At 36.3% G+C, this 16,804-nt stretch overlaps 1 protein-coding gene across 1 annotated transcript in view; it reads left to right on the forward strand.

Moving 5' to 3' along the window:
* ANO3 (anoctamin 3) overlaps nucleotides 1-16,804 on the forward strand; it is a 413,517-nt gene that overhangs the window by 374,825 nt on the left and 21,888 nt on the right. The window contains exons 18-21 of the mRNA XM_047071708.1: nucleotides 150-314; nucleotides 12,489-12,525; nucleotides 15,638-15,749; nucleotides 16,504-16,561. Of these exons, the coding sequence (XP_046927664.1) occupies nucleotides 150-314; nucleotides 12,489-12,525; nucleotides 15,638-15,749; nucleotides 16,504-16,561 (372 nt within the window). The remainder of the gene's footprint in view (nucleotides 1-149; nucleotides 315-12,488; nucleotides 12,526-15,637; nucleotides 15,750-16,503; nucleotides 16,562-16,804) is intronic.

Here is a 16,804-nt window from a genome sequence, read left to right on the forward strand (position 1 = left end):
AATCACTTAAAAGAAAAAAAATGATGTATTCTTTCTTGGAAAAGGCAACTCCTTTAGCTCTGTGGGGGCAGTATATTTATCTATGGTATTGCTTTTGGTTTGTGAATTATGCAAAATATGGATGTCTCCTCTGGTCTCCCTTATTGTAGATTTCTTTGGTGATCACTGCAGTGTTTGCTGTTGTCGTGTATCGCCTGGTTGTCATGGAACAGTTTGCATCGTTCAAGTGGAATTTCATCAAACAACACTGGCAATTTGCAACATCAGCTGCTGCTGTCTGTATCAATTTTGTAATCATTATGGCACTGAATCTTGTAAGTGTTTACAGTTTTCAATAGGCGAAAAGGCATGGGTAGGGGAGAAGTCTGTTTCCTGCATGCTTGGATTGTATTTACAGGAATCCAAAATGAGACCAGCAATGCAACTCAGTTTAGCAGAAACAAAATTCATCTATGTAGTGTGGATAATGGATTTTTTTTAATTAAAATAAATAATGGTTGTACTGTCATCCTTTCCTTTGAGTTTATAGTCTTGATTAGTGAAAACTTCCATTCTAGCGTGTCTAGAGTGGACTAGAAAAGGTGCTATGCTCTTTTCATTCAAATAAGGGATTTTTTGGGTTCAAAAACCATTCCAAAAAAACTGAACCTCAGTGGAGAATTTGTTACAAAGATATAGAAAAATCTATTCGAAATAGAAAGCTTGTTATCTCCAAGGCTTAATGTGATATAGAAAATAGCTACTCTATTTCTCTTTCTCTGGGTCTAAGCATTTTTCTCCTTCCTTCCTTCCTTCCTCCCTTGCTTCCTTCCTTCCTCCCCTCCTTCCTTGTTTCCTTCCTCCACCCTTCTTTCCTTCCCTCTTTCCTTCCTTCTTAATTTCCGTCCTTCCTTTCTTCTATCCACCCATCCTTTTTCTTTCTCTTTTCCCCTTCCTTCCTTCCTTCCTTCCTTCCTTCCTCCCTTCCTTCCTTCCTCCCTTCCTTCCTTCCTCCCTTCCTTCCTTCCTTCCTTCCTCCCTTCCTTCCTTCCTTCCTTCCTTTCTCCCCTCCTTCCTTCTTTCCTTCCTCCATCCTTCTTAACTTCCCTCTTTCCTTCCTTCCTAATTTCCGTCCTTCCTTTCTTCTATCCACCCATCCTTTTTCTTTCTCTTTTCATCTTCCTTCCTTTCTTCTTTCTTTCTTTCTTTCTTTCTTTCTTCCTTTTTCAGTTCTTCTGTTTGCATGTCTACCCTCTTCTATCAAGAAATGTCTGCCTTTATTTAACCATGATCCATCTTTCTCTCATAGCCGCCAGGGATGCTGTGGTATTGCAATGATTTTGTTATCTTCTTTGGCTCTAACTACATGACCATGTTGGTCAGGTTTCCATAGTCCGTTTAACTGAAATTATCTACTATTTCAATGTACTAATTTCTCAGAGAGAGCATCTGATTGGTTCAACATCATGTCCACTGATTGACTTGTGACCTATATGGATGAGAGGACATTATTATGCCTAGGTCCACATTTTCAGCAAGGACTATGGGTGGGGTCCTATTTTCTCTGAAGACAGGAGGCACCGTTTAGCACACTTAGGATAATCTCTGTCCTTTAATTATTCCAACAATGACACAAGACCAGTATTCTCTCCATTATGTAAATAAGAAAACGGATTTGGAGAGTTTAAATAACTTGTCCTAGATCATACATATACTAAGTGTTAATGCTGATATATTTACATCATGAGATAATTTTTGTAGATATATGAGCAATATACAACTAACGATGTTGATATTATGTACAGGTAATGTGCATTTGGTTCCAAATATAGATTGACACAGATGCTTTGCGTGTTTAGACTGGAGAGGGCTAGGACCATTTAAAATAATCAGGAAAGATTTTCAAAGAAAAGTGAAAAGTGATTGTGATAAGTAAGTTTTAATGCAAGGATGATAGTTAATATTTCCTACTGGGATCAGCTTTCTTCAGATTAATTTTTCTGGTAGAAGGAAAATACTGTTTGCAGTCTCTCCAAATAAACCACATAATATATTTAATTTATGTCCTTGGCTCATACATTAAAGTAAATAATAAACACTGAAAAAAATATAATACGAAGATGGGGAGGCATGGATGGTAATGTATGTAAGGTACTATAGGTTGCACACTGCACAAGTCACTACATTGAAGGAGGAGCCATTCATGGCATAGATGTAGGTTTTTATATTTATGATTATACTCTTCTGGTAGACAGTGAAAGATCTTGGTTCTAACAAAATCAATTGGTTATGTCAATTTTACAGTAAACAAAGATTATTTGGATTGGCTTCATTACGTGAGGAAAAGGAGGCTAAATAAATGATGTGTTTATTTCTAGGGAACACAAGCAACCAACCAGTCTGGTCTTAAATTGACTTTTTTTTTTATTTTTAGTAGGTTAGTTGACATAAAAATGATTGTCCAGAGTCCTGCTATCTAGGATGACCTTACAGGCAAGTAGGGACATGGAAAACAGTGAAGAATGAATGTTATCATAGTCGAAGCACAGAGGGCTTTGAGTAAAATGGGAAAGAAACCACACACTGCCCCTTAAATTGGTGGGGTTGTGATAGTGTATCAGAAGACTCCATGCAGAGAGGACAGGGTACTTATTCTGATGAGCCAAGAAAGAGCAGACAGTGAATTGTCATTTGGGGAAATTCAACCCACAAATGTACAGAACCACAGAAGTGCATATTCTTTGTTCTAAGGGAATGGTAAGGGGTGTCTATAAAACATAAATTTATTGGAGAATGAAGAAAGAGAAATTAGAAAAGTAGATCAGTGCCTAGCTGTGGAGATCTGGAATAGCATGTAAATAATTCGGACATCATCTTTTTTTTTATTTTTTCTTCTTGTGAGCAGTGGGGAGCCACTGAGTATTTGATAGGTGAATCACCACTAATAAGTGTACCTAATAAGATACACTTACAGATACAAAAGACATTAAAATATTAGGATATTGTATTATGTAATCACTATGCTGATAAATTTTAGAATTCTCAGGAAAAATGTCAGGTTCTCTGGAAAAAAAAAGTATGTTCAAAACTCCTAAAAGTAAAAGTAGATATCCTGAGTACATTATCAAACATGGAAAAAATTGGAAAAATAATGATTACACAAAAGTAATGCTATGTCATCTAAAACACCGTATTAATAAGATGTTCTTTTGAATTTTAAGTAAAAAGATGATAATTTCCTGTTGTATAAATTAATCCCAAATTTAGACAAAGATGTAATGATTGATGAACAAACATAAACCTGATTTTAAAAATATATCTGCCAAAGATAGTATCAAAAATCAAACTGATGAGCAATTACAGCTACACAGATAAAAATCCCAAGTATACATAAAAATGTTATCAGGACTTATCTCTGAAAAGTACTGGTGATTATTTTCTTTACATATTGTCTAATGGTAAACATAGTTTGCATTTTCACGTTTTTTTACAATAAGCTTATTTTCCATTTAAAACTAGTAAAAGATAAATATTTGATATTAATTTCTGATATTTTAAAGAAATCATAAATGATGGCAGGCCAAGGTTTATGTAGAAGGATAGGTTTTTATTGTATTATTTAAAGTAGTAAATATTGGCAACAGACCCCTTAAATGAGCAAAAATAAGAGAATATTAATTCAAGTTCTATATAATGGAACATAATATAACCAAGTAAAATGCTATTTTAATATTATTTAAGGACATGACATGCAGATACATACAAAGCATCTACAACTGCACTTGATTTCCATTAGAACATACCTGCATTTTTAAACTATAAAGGAATAACAATAAAATGTTGACACTGTAAGGAATGGCAATAAAATGTGGTTATCTCTCAATAGTGGGATAATAATTTGATTTAGTGTAACCTTTTTGGTTCTTTCAAATATTTATATGTAGATTTTTACTTATAATCAGAAAAAAAGAATCTTTACTTTTAAAACATTCTACCATGGCGTAAAATTTGGAACAAATTAGAAATGGAATGCACTTTATTTTTACTCTATATATGAGCCATCCATAAAACCACACCCACCCAGGTAGCAAACTTGGGTCACTTTTTAAATTTTGTCTTTCACTGCATAGAGAAAAGGTTTATCAGTGGCTGAGCCGCATGCCAGCACACGTGCGTGAGCGCGCGTGCACACACACACACACACACACACACTCTATTCCCTCTGTTCCCATGTGTGCCCCCTGCCCTTCCCCTGCCCTCTGAATACTGCCCAGGCTCTCATCACTTTGTGGTGTCTCTCCTCAGTTTGGTGTCTGAATAAAAAGCAGTGGACACAGGACAGAAGCAGAGCAAAGATTTGCACTTGATCTTTGTGATCCTAGCCATGCCACAAACATCTCTGAGCGTTCAAATGAGGGTGATAAAACTAACGCATAGGAGTATTGAAAGATTAAGTGAGATCTTCTAGTATGTGGATGGGTCTCAATAAATGTTAACCTTTTTCCTCTTTGCTTCTCTTCAATATTTTAAAATTTTATTTCTGTTTATAAGTCTATATACACCCCATTGTCTTTATTGCAAAATACCAACATTTTCGTTAATGTTTCCCTTTCTTTTCATCTTTAAATGATAGAGTTTATTTATTAACCTTCAGTCCGATATAGGAATGCCAATAATCTTTTCTTTGTTCTTTTTAAGCTCTTCAAACCACATCTCATTTATTTATAATTTTTTCACTTTTTTTCTTTAAATATTACCTATTACTCATTCATAAATTTCTAAGTACTCAGAGTTGTCTGTAGAAAGGGAATCACATCTAACATGTTGTATTATGTCTTTTGATCCAATGTACGTCTAAAATATAAGAAAATTTGAAATATTTAATTGGTTCATGCAAAAATCATACCACTGGGCTAATTTTCAGTAGTCTTACTTCTTTTTAATGAGTTTTTTCCTTTCTGAAGTCTATTGTTTTTATCTTTTTTAGTTTTAAATTACAAAATTAATACATTGTTGCTATATAATGTACTGACAGTATGAAAACATTAAAAATAATAAGAAAAGTTGCTATTTTTTACCCAAAATTCCACCATTGTCCCATCCAACCATAAACTCATTGTACCCATTGGAGGTCATCAATGTTAATGGTTTCATTTCTGTTTATTCCCCTCACCATCAAGTGTTAGTGCCTTCAAAAGAGTACCCTGTGTTCCTGTGTTTGACAGTTTGTTCCAAAGACCTACTGGTCTTCAAAAATATCTTAAGTGAATTAATGAACTGGGCTAATATTTTTGAAGGTGGAAATTATTACATAGACAAAGAAAATGAAGAAACCCAATGTGTATCATTAATTTATGCTTGGGAAGGCAAGCATGACACTTCTGGGAACAGAACCTCCAGGTCCAGGGTTCAATCCTTAATTTCCACCTATCTTTTCAGTTAAGCTGAAGAACTTGTCATGATCAGAACCTATAATTGAATAAAATAGGACCCTTTACCTTCATACATTTTCCTTACAAAAGGATTCTATTTTCACCAAAAATTCAAGAAATTGAAATTTTGCTGCTGTTTCCCTTCGTGTACCAAACTCCAATTTCGTATTATTCCAGGTGCTGCTGAATGACCAATCCCTTAAGCTCTGACTCTGCCCCATTTCCAACCCCCAACCCCAGTTATCATCCCTTCCCTGGAATAACAATGAACCCACATACACACAGTCTTCTCTCTCATAAGCTTCAGATACAATTTGTTCTCACTGAGTTTGTACATTTAATGAGGTTCAATATATTCTTTACTCCAAAGTACTGCATTTTACAGATAACAAAGGCTGAACTAGATGGAGTGAATCTCTAATTGTAGAAATAAGATCTCCGGAGGCCGATGAGGATAGCATTATTTTTGTCATAAAAACAATCTTTTGAGATTCTCAAAATCCCACTAGCTCTACTTAATTAATACAGGAGCCCATGTAACTACCTAGTGCTATAGCTCATCCATTGTTCCTGAGAGAAGACAAAACTGACTTTCTTTTTTCAAATGTTTATTTCAAATGTTATTCAAATGTTGGGAATTTTGACATAAAGATTTAGAGATTGTTGGAGGTGAACTAAGCTGTAAAATTTCTCCTTTGCCCTTGCCACTAACTTAGGAAAAGATTTTTTAAATGGATTTAGCATAAAGGAATTGAACTACAAAGCCAACTCAACAAATGTGAAAAGAATGTCATATTCCTCCGATTTAATCAGTATAAAACCATAATGCCCTTCTGAATTTATGTATTCCCCCCCTACTCAAGATGTTAAGGCACTTCACATTATTTAACAGCCCATCTAATTTACCTGAACCCACAGGGTCAATTTAAGGTCTTAATCAAATAAACATAAATTAAAACCATTAATCTTAAAATGTCAACACTTTAAAAAAATAACACCACCAAAAAGAATGACCTAGAATACCAAACACTACCATCTGTTATTTTTGGACAAACACTAAATATGCAGCACATAAAAATGTGCTTTTTGTTTCTTAATAGCTAGACTGTGTGATCCTTGTGCTCCATTGCCTCCAAATGAGCATTTGGCGTCAGTCAAAATAGTCTACTAATCTCATAGGCTTTTCAGCTATAATACATGTGCATGAAATTGTTAAATATAGACATGGCAAAGCCGTTTCAATCAGTCTAACAATTTTTTAAATCAGAAACTTTTAATATTTAACGTATACAGCCAGAAATCTTAAGTCATTCATGCATTTGTTTTGTCTCTTTCATCGCGTCAATGACTGTTGTGACTTCTGCTTCTGTAACATCTCTCTTACCAATTCCCTACTCACCGTTCTCACTTCTACTTCCTTAGTTCAGCTACTTGTAATTTCTAGCTTGGACCATTGCAGTAGCCTTCTCACTGGTTAGTCTTCCTGTCTTTGTTTTTCAACTCTTTTCATCTCCCTTGGCCACTGCTCTTAGAAGGATCTTTCTAAATTGCAGATTTGGTCGTTTTATTTTGTACTTGAAACTGCTTAACAGGTTTCCATTGCCTCTAGTGTAAATTCTAAATTTATTAGCAAGGCATGGAAGACTTGATTATTTAAAGTCAGTTTTCCTTTCTCTTCTTGTCTAAAGTTGGGCCTCACTCCCTCCCTTTCAAACCACTCTTCTCGCTCCCTGGCATTTTACTTTTTCACAACCCCATCTCTTGGTCCACAGTGCTTCCTCTATTTACCTTTGTAATTTCTTTTATCTCCTTGGAAGCTATTTCTTTATCTATGAAAATTCCAGTAAAGGATCATTTCCTTCCATAAAGCTTTTTCTCAATCCGAAATGTAGAATCAAATAATCTCTTCTTTGTGTTTATTTTTCTCACAAGGTGCTTGGACATGCCTATTCTCCCTCCTTATCAGACTCCCTTGATAGAGCTAAACAATGCCTCCTGTAAATGCTCTCCTGTTACAGTGCTTGGAGCATGACTTTTCTCCCACTATCGGGGTGTAAGCTCCTTATGAGCGGGCCTCCTCACTTTTCTATCTCCAGGTCTTTTGCCTATGTCAAAAAAGATATTTATAATATATTCTTCAAATAAATTTTAAATACTCTGTTCTCTAAATTTTCTAGCATCTTGAATATTATTCACATTGCAGAAATCTTAGCATCTTGGATAATTGCTCAAAGTTATTTTTGTTATTGGAATTATATTTTCAATGTCTTTCAAGTTTGCAGCACTCATTATTTTCATTCAAGCTAATAATTAAAAAGAATATACATCCTCTAAGGTTTCAAAACAAATGGATCATAGCATCCCTAAGTAAATATTCATTTGGGATAAAAATATGGGTGAAAATAATTAAAATTTGATCACAAGTCCATTCTACAGATCATGAAAGTACTGAAGAATGTTTCCTGTTCTTACTAAGCTTCAAATCACCTGGAACACTTGAAAAACTAGAGATTTCTGAGTCCCATTTAGAATCTCCTGTGTAGAGCTAGGAAATCTGTATATAAAACAAAATATTCAAAAATATTCTCTAAGTGAGTCTGATCCAGCCAGTCTCTAAAATGCCATTAGGAAATCACCAATTTAAAAGATCTGAGGTAATTTTGATACATAGCCAAGATCAGAAACTACATTTTCAAAACTAAATCGCAAATAATTTAACAATGATTAAAACTTCAACATATTATTTTAACATCTCTTTACCAGGTATACAGCTAAAAATCCACAAAACCAGAATTTGAAACCAGGAGTTACTCTTCACTAATCCCATCCTTTTTGTCCTTTATGTTGCTGCCCTGAATGCTATACTACTTAAAGGTACCATAAGTAGAAGGGTTACTATTATATCAGGTAATATTTCCAAGAAGATTTTAATGAAAATTAAAAATGTGCAGGGATACCTGTGTGTCTCAGTGGGTTGAGCATCCAACTCTTGATTTTGGCTCAGGTCAGGATCTCAGGGATGAGATAAGATAAGATAAGACAAGACAAGACAAGATAATTTTTGAAAAATAGAAATTAAAAAATGCTTAAATGTCAAGTATTCCAAAATGTATATTCTTGTTGCCTGGCAATCAAATCTTGATTAATTAAAGAATAGGTGACAGTAGCATGACAGCTGTCTGGTCTCATGATTAATGTGTAATTTTAAAGAGAAAATAGAAACATCACTGAAGAAATACTCTTGTAGTTTGAAATATCTGGGATTAAGCCAGTTAAACTATTTCAACATTGTCAACAAAAGAATGAGCTTTTTTTGATATTCTTCTTTTCATTTTAAAATTTTTGTACCCTTCGTACACTATCACCGAAAAAAAAAAAAGATAATTCAAAATACATTTAACTAAAGTATTCCATGTTGATTCTGGACTCTTTCACATGAGAGATTTATTTCCATCTCTAGATTTGAGAACATCCATTCTTATGTTTCTCTCATGGGCCTAACCACTGAAGACCTCAAATGTACCTAACTTCTTTAACACTTGGTTACCAATTACAATGCAAATAGGTTATTGTGGAATAGGGTGGATCAAAGGATTGGACCACACCTCTTAATGTGGAAAAGAGGTAATGCCAAATGACTCATTTAATAAGAGGACCAGCTTTTTAAAAAAAAACATTAGTTTGTTCATGTCTATATCCATGGTTTCTAGAAATTCAGAAAGGTAGAACTGAATTCTACGGACCTTACCGTGGACTACCAGGCCCTGAAAAATGGTTTCCTTCTGAGACCTCTCTAACTCCTTTCTTACTACCTTGCTCCTTTACTGCCTCCCCTCCTGATCCTTCAACATCCTTGCCCTTTAACACACCAAATGCGTCCAATCTCAGGGAACTCCCACTTCCTATTTCTGCTCACTTCCAAGATAGTGAGCTCAGATCTCTTCTTGGCTCCCTCCCTCACTTCACATATGAGCTCTATGCTCAATTGTTGCCTTCTCAGAGATGTTTTCCTGACCACACTATAAAATAATACCATTTAATACACTATATAATACACCATAAAATAATAAGGGTGCCCACAACCCTTCTCTATGTACACAGCCTCGTGTATTTTCCCTTTGGGTACTATTCTTTTCCTGACCAATTGCATATTTGTCATTTGTCTCTAACCACTGGTATGTAAGTTCCATGAAACTGGAGACTGTGTGTGTCTGTTTACTGTGTTCTTTTTTTTTTTAATGTTTATTTTTGAAGGAGAGACAGAATGTGAGTGGGGGAGGGGCAGAGAGAGACTAGCCACAGAACCCACAGCAGGCTCCAGGCTCGAAGCTGTCAGCACAGAGCCTGATGTAAGGCTCAAACTCACACACCATGAGATAATGACCTGAGCTAAAGTCAGATGCCCAACCGACTGAGCCACTCGGGCACCCCTGTTTACTGTGTTCTTGAACACTATCTGGCCCATTAGAAATTCCTCATAATTAATATAACATAATTTAACATAATTAACATAATTAATACATATGACCAAGAGAATTTCAGCTTACTGAATGCACTAGCGAGTGATGGCTAGAAGTATAGGTTCTCCAGGGCCTCTGGGTGGATCAGTCAGTTAAACGCCCGACTTCTGGTTTTGGCTCAGGTCATGCTTGATCTCAGTCTGTGGGGCTCCATGCTTGATAGTACAGGGCCTGCTTGGGATTCTCTCTCTTGTGTTTCTGCCCCTCCCTTTCTCCCTTTCTCAAAATAAATAAATAAACTTTAAAAAAAAGTACAGCTTCTCCAACAAGAGATCTATATATATAATGTACATATATAGTGTAGTGACCACAACAATTGTCCCTGAACTTCCCTATTCTCTCTTCCCCCAAATACATATCCATTCCCACCTTGCACGTGTGTGTGCACATGTGTGCACACACACACACACACACACACAGCCCATGATTGCTTGCATACAGCATACAGTTAGATGTATCTAATTATGGTTTCTTCCTGCATTTTGTAGTTTTGGAGTTAACAAGTCAGTGTGCAGGAGTTGACTTTGTAGCTCATCATCATGGTGGTGCCAGTTAGCTACCATCGGGGCCTTCGATGATGCAGGTTCTCAAGTACCCCAGGAAGCTTTCCAAGACAATATTTCCAGGGGTGACACAGCATTTTTGTGATTTATAACATTCTTCCAAAGATTACTGTAATCCACTGGGGCATCTCCTATGGATATTTCCATTGCAGGGAAACAGACAGGTTCTGTGTGCCAGGTGTTAGGACAAAAATTAGAAATGGTTTCTGGGACAAGGCACAGGATAAATGGTACAAGGGAACCATAATAGTAACTCCTGACTTGGCTGTTAGTTTAGTAGTGTTACTTAGGCAAGGTACCTGACGTTCTAAACATTGGTTTCCTGTTCTGTAAAATGGGGATAATTATACCTATTTGATAAAATTGTTGTAAGGACCAAATTAAATAATATTATATATGAAGCACTGCTTGGCACCAGCCAAATACTCTAAATGGCAGTTATTTAAGTAAAATTTTCTTTCACTCTCTATGAGGGCACTGAATTTAGTGCTAGAAGCACAGTACTGTGGAAGTACTATTTGTTGATTTGTAAGTCTATCCTGTCACACTGCTTTGGAGTGTGGATTCTATAATCATCTTACTTGATAAATGGGGCTTGGAAAAGAACATGTGAAGACAATTTTGGTACTCATGAATTCAAGGTAGTCTTGTTCTAAAATTTTAAAAAAATCACAGTTTGTGTATATAGCTACAAATTAAAACAAAAACCACAACAAACTGCACAAGAGGTAGAATGAGACTGTTTATACTCAATATAATCTTTCTGGCTCAGGATAGCTCTTCAGAGGAAGAAGTTTTGAATCAAGCAGATTATGAATCATCACAATAGTTTTAGTGAAAGAACTGTTAGGGAAAGTGAACAACTTTCAGAGTGTCCAGATACCTACCTATTAATTTGGCATGCCAACAGGTAGAGTTCCTGGAATTTATAATCTGAAGAATAATGTGTTGAATTATGGGGTTATGTAGTTATATTGACATGTACCCACATATACCCACAAGCACACACTACCTTTCTGCCTGTAGCGTATTTATTTTCTGCAATATGGTTACTTAGAATTTTGGGAAATAGGTTTCCTCTCCTTGAGTCTGTATGAGTGATGGACTGGGTAAGAGGAGAAGGGGGAGGGTGGCAGAAGGTGAAAACTGTTACCACAAAACTCAGTTGTGCTTGTAACTTACTTTTGGATTCCACAGATTTTACTTACCAGTCTTATTGTAACACCAAACCTGGTTTGTTCTTTGGGAATGCAAACTACCACACACTGTTTGTCTTAGCTTGAAAATTCTTTGTCAATAATAAGGAATTTAAACTTCCACTTAGAATTCCAATATAGTTAAAAGTATATATAACTTGGTGATCAAATCCCAGATCAGCCATTGATTAGTTGAATGACTTTTGTTAAAAAAAATTTTTAGTTTTTTAAAGTCTCATTTCCTTGATTTATAAAATGAAAATAAAGATAGCTACCAGAAAAGACTTATTATTACAGAAACCAAGTGTGTCTGTATATATACATACACATTTATAACATGTTTATATTACACATTATACGTGTTTAGTGTGTGTGTGTGTGTGTGTGTGTGTCTGTGTCTGTGTGTGTGTAAAGCACCACATAGTAAGTTTTAAAGCATGCTTCAGCTTAATTAAAAATGTAGCTACTTTGGGGCGCCTGGGTGGCTCAGTGGGTTGAACGTCCAACTTTGGCTCAGGTCATGATCTCGTGGTCCGTGATTTGGAGTCCCGCATCTGGCTCTGTGCTGACAGCTCAGAGCCTGGAGCCTACTTTGGATTCTGTGCCTCCCTCTCTCTTTCTGCCCCTCCCCTGCTTGTACTCTGTCTCTCTTGCTCTCAAAAATAAATAAACATAAAGTTTTTTTATAAATGCAGCCACTTTGTGGACTACACTTTAGATCTTTCCTTGAATAATGTAAATATCAGCCTCTTCTAGAAGAAAAGAAATAACATTCACTTTTGTTTTCTTTTATTACAGGCTTATGAAAAAATTGCTTACCTTCTCACCAACTTAGGTAAGTCCTTTGTTTTTACCTCGTTCCCTAGTTAAAGAGTAACATATGGACATATCAGTCTGTAGTTGCTTTATGTATTTTAGCATTTTTTAATGTTTATTTATTTTGAGAGAGAGAGTGTGAGAGCACGTGCAAGCTGGGGAGGGGCAGAGAGAGAAGGAGAGAGAAAATCCTAAGCAGACTCCGGGCTGTCAGAGCAGAGCCCAGTGTGGGGCTGGATCCCACCAACTGTGAGATCATGACCTGAGTTGAAATCAAGAGCCCAGACGCTCAACCAACTAAGCCACCCAGGCACCCCTATTTTAGTATTTTAATATCAACTTCAGTTTTATAAATTGTCAATCAAAATGAAAGACATGCATGGAAGGTTGGAGCATTCTGTATAACTACAGAGAGGCAGTTTATGTAGTTAGCACACCTAGTTCTCCCTACATGGAAGTGCTTTTTCCCTACCTTAGCAGGTCTTTGGGCTTTCCCCCAAATATTTGTTTTTACCAAAATGTTGTACTATATGTACACAAATTAAAAGGCAAAATAGTATTAAGAAATTTATAAGTAAAACCAGTACTCTGCCACATTACCCATTCTGATTTTCCACTTTCCTGAAAGACTACTTTTTAATAATTTTAGTAATTTCTTTTGTTATTTCCTATCCTATTTCTAAATAATGTGTTTCTCTGACATTCTTGGATTTTTCAGCTTTGGGAAGCTATTGCCTTTCTATTCCAAATGACAAGAACTTAGGTCTTAACATTCTCTGCAGTGTTCTCTCCTCGCACACTTTCCCTCTGCCACATGTTATACACACATAATTTCACCTCCTTCCAAAGTAGTTATAGTCAACGGATTTGGACTTTTGTAAAAAATTTTTTAATGTTCGTTTATTTGTGAGAGAGAGACAGACAGACAGAGTGTGACCAGGGGAGGGACAGAGACAGAGGGAGACACAGAATCCGAAGCAGGCTCCAGGCTCTGAGCTGTCAGTGCAGAGCCCTACCTGGGGCTCGAACCCGCGAATCATGAGATCATGACCTGAGCCAAAGTCAGATGCTCAACCGCTCAACCGACTGAGCCACCCAGGAACCCCTCAACGAATTTGAACTTTAACTCAAATTAACAGTGTTTACATCATTGTTTTCTATATAACTTTTTATATATAAAGTATGGGGTGTACTATGATTGTTTCCTTTCTTATACAACCTTTATACTTTCATGATGCTAATAATACTTTTCCTTGATTTTCTACATAGTTTCCTTAATTTATCCCAAACTTTCTGCCTCAACTCTGAATGGTCTCTAAACACATTCAAAAACATCAAGTACTCTACTCCTTTTCTTTTCTTCTTAGAGTTACCCTCCCTGAACCCAGTGTTACTCCAGTCTCGAGGGCCTACCCTTGACAGCTCAGAGCCTGAAGCTTATTTCAGATTCTGTGTCTCCCTCCCTCTCTGCCCCTCCTCTGCTTGTGCTCTCTCTCTCTTTCTCAAAAATAAACAAACATTACAAAAATTTAAAAATTAAGCCAACTGATGAAAAGAGTGTCAGTTTTGTCAGACAGAAGTCAATTCAAGAACAAGAACACACATATGAAGAAAATAATAAGAAAAAAGTCACCATGTTAATATTAGGCAAACCAAAATTTAATATCTGTTTGAGAAAGAGAGATACTTCATACTGATGAACAGTCTACCAGGTCAGTACAATAGTCATGATTTGTCTATATCTTTTTATAAACCTCCAAAATGTAGAAAGCAAAACATGATAGAAATCCCCCCCCAAAATTGATGAAACCATACTCAAAATATAAGCCAGGATACAAAGCATTTGAATATCATAACTAACAAGCTTCTCTTAAAATATACATAAATGGGATGCTCAACAAAAAATATACATGTTCTTTTCAAACACTTGATAACATAGACAAAATATATCCAAATAATTTGAAAACAAGTGAAACTGCAGCTTTTTTGACCCAAAGCAGAAATCACACAGGAACGTTTGTGGATCATGACGCAATAAAATTAGAAGTGGAGAACCAAAAACAAACTACACAATGGGGATTTTTTAAAAATCCATATTCTCATCTCTAAATAAGTTTTATGCTAACTTTGCAAACTGTTTAGAATGCAGCAGCGGTGAAAACACAACCAACCAAAACTTTGGAGCAACACAGGCTCTCCAGACTGCTGTCACTATGGCCCACCAACCAGTCAGCCTGGGGACCGCCCCACAGACCCCTGTCACTTCTGGCACATACTCTCGTTGGACTTGGACTCCCGCCAGACCAGTTCCCCTGTTCTGTGTCTGGATCATGCATACGTCGGGGCCCATCTTTTCCTGAGATCAGATCCCATCTATTTTCTATCCTTCTTGAATTCTTTAATTGTATGAAAATGCATATTAGCTGTGCATACAGCTCTTCTAGCCTTATTTGGATACTGGGTGGGAGTAGAGGCTACAATACACACTGCCACCTTTATCCCATCTCTCTCATTATTTTTGTTTGTTAAGAGTCATAGAAACATAGGACATAAGAATGGACAATGTTCTTGAAATCATCTTGCCTAATTCCTTGTTTCATAAACATTAAAATTGGTTGCAAAAAAAATGTAAAGAGATCAACTTGAGATGCCCAGAAAATTAGGTGTAAAGTTGAGATAGGAGCTCAGCTCTTATGACTGAGGTAGCCCTCTTTCCTTTTACCATTCCACTTCTGTCTGTGCAAAATATCTATTCTTTAAAGAACTCTGTGGATAATTTAGGTCCTTATTCGAGCATAGCCAGTTTGGGTGAAGGACTGATTCAATGTATATGGTTACTTCTAAATGACAATAGCAGAGAGAATCCTGAAAATCTTTGTATATGAATAGCAGGCATTGTATTTGTGTAGCTCTGGAAAAAGTCTAAAGATTGTATCGTTAGATCCCTTTATCAACCCTGTACAGCAGATATCATCATTCACATTTTGCAGATGCTGACCTACAACTCAGAGATGCTGAATGTCTTGTAGAACTAGTAAATGTTCAGAACATGAACCTGGGGTTTCTGAGTCTATATCCATATTTCATGTTTTTCACCTCATCTATGTAAACATATCCTCTTTTCCTTTTAGAATATCCTCGAACAGAATCTGAGTGGGAAAACAGCTTTGCTTTGAAGATGTTCCTTTTCCAGTTTGTTAATTTAAATAGTTCTATCTTCTATATTGCTTTCTTTTTGGGGAGGTAAGTCAACTTTATGCATGTTGTCTTTGCAGAGTGAAAAAGATTGCCAACCGTTCCATTGCCAGTTTGTTAACAAGGGTGACAAATTCTTGTCCCCTGCCTTAGAAAACTACTAGTCAGTCTTCACATATGTTTCAATCAAAAAACTTCATTCAAAGTACAGGACAGGTGCCACTACCAATTAAAGTTGGCATAAAAAATAAAACCTATGTGCCATGCTTGGGTTGAATGATGATTATCCAATCATCAGTGATGGTTTTGTTAAATACGAAAATGATTTTTGTATAACCCTAGGTTATAGTTCCTTAGTGTGGAAACTTCTACCTATCACGATGACATTTTTTTCCCCTGTCTTTGCTGCACAATATGAAAAAGAAGTGTATTAAACTATGCTCAACACTCCAGCCGGTACTGAAGCTAGAACCATTTTAAACTAAACAACTCAGCACATTACATTAATGTTCATTAGCTAGGTGCACAGAACATTAAAGATCTACAGGTGAAAGTGGAAAATTTCCTTTGGCTGGTTTGTCTGTACTTTCTCACCGCACTGGCATGGCATTCACACACCACGTTTTTTTTTCCTTTTTAAGTCAGGTACTTTGATGTGTAAGCATGGTCTAAGTCAGCAGTTCGGGGACAAGATGCCCCAGTGAACCTTGATGTCTACCTACACATGCACTTGTTGTGATGCATTAGATGTTCTTCAGTCAACCCCACATAAATGCTAATGAATTAAAATGCCTTTTTACAGATTTGTAGGCCACCCAGGAAATTACAATAAACTTTTTAACCGGTGGAGACTGGAGGAAGTAAGTAACCTTGTAAGGGTACGTGTGGGCCTGGGCGTGGATATGGGTCAATGATCATAGAAGGGGAGTGGGTGGGAAGAGAGACACAGAGAAGTTGGGTACACAGAATTTCAGACATGCTGAAGATGTGTTACTGGTAGAGAGTTCTTAAGGGTTCAGAAATGAAGGAACTACATCTTCCCAAAAGAAGGGTGTGAACTTAAAGTTTAAGCCCTAAAATCCTGACCTCAGCTCTTTAATTTT

The sequence above is a fragment of the Lynx rufus genome, unplaced genomic scaffold, assembly GCF_022079265.1.
Source record: "Lynx rufus isolate CCGP_SWC_20201006 ecotype Redwood Valley unplaced genomic scaffold, mLynRuf1.p SCAF_9, whole genome shotgun sequence".
Lineage (NCBI taxonomy): Eukaryota > Metazoa > Chordata > Mammalia > Carnivora > Felidae > Lynx > Lynx rufus.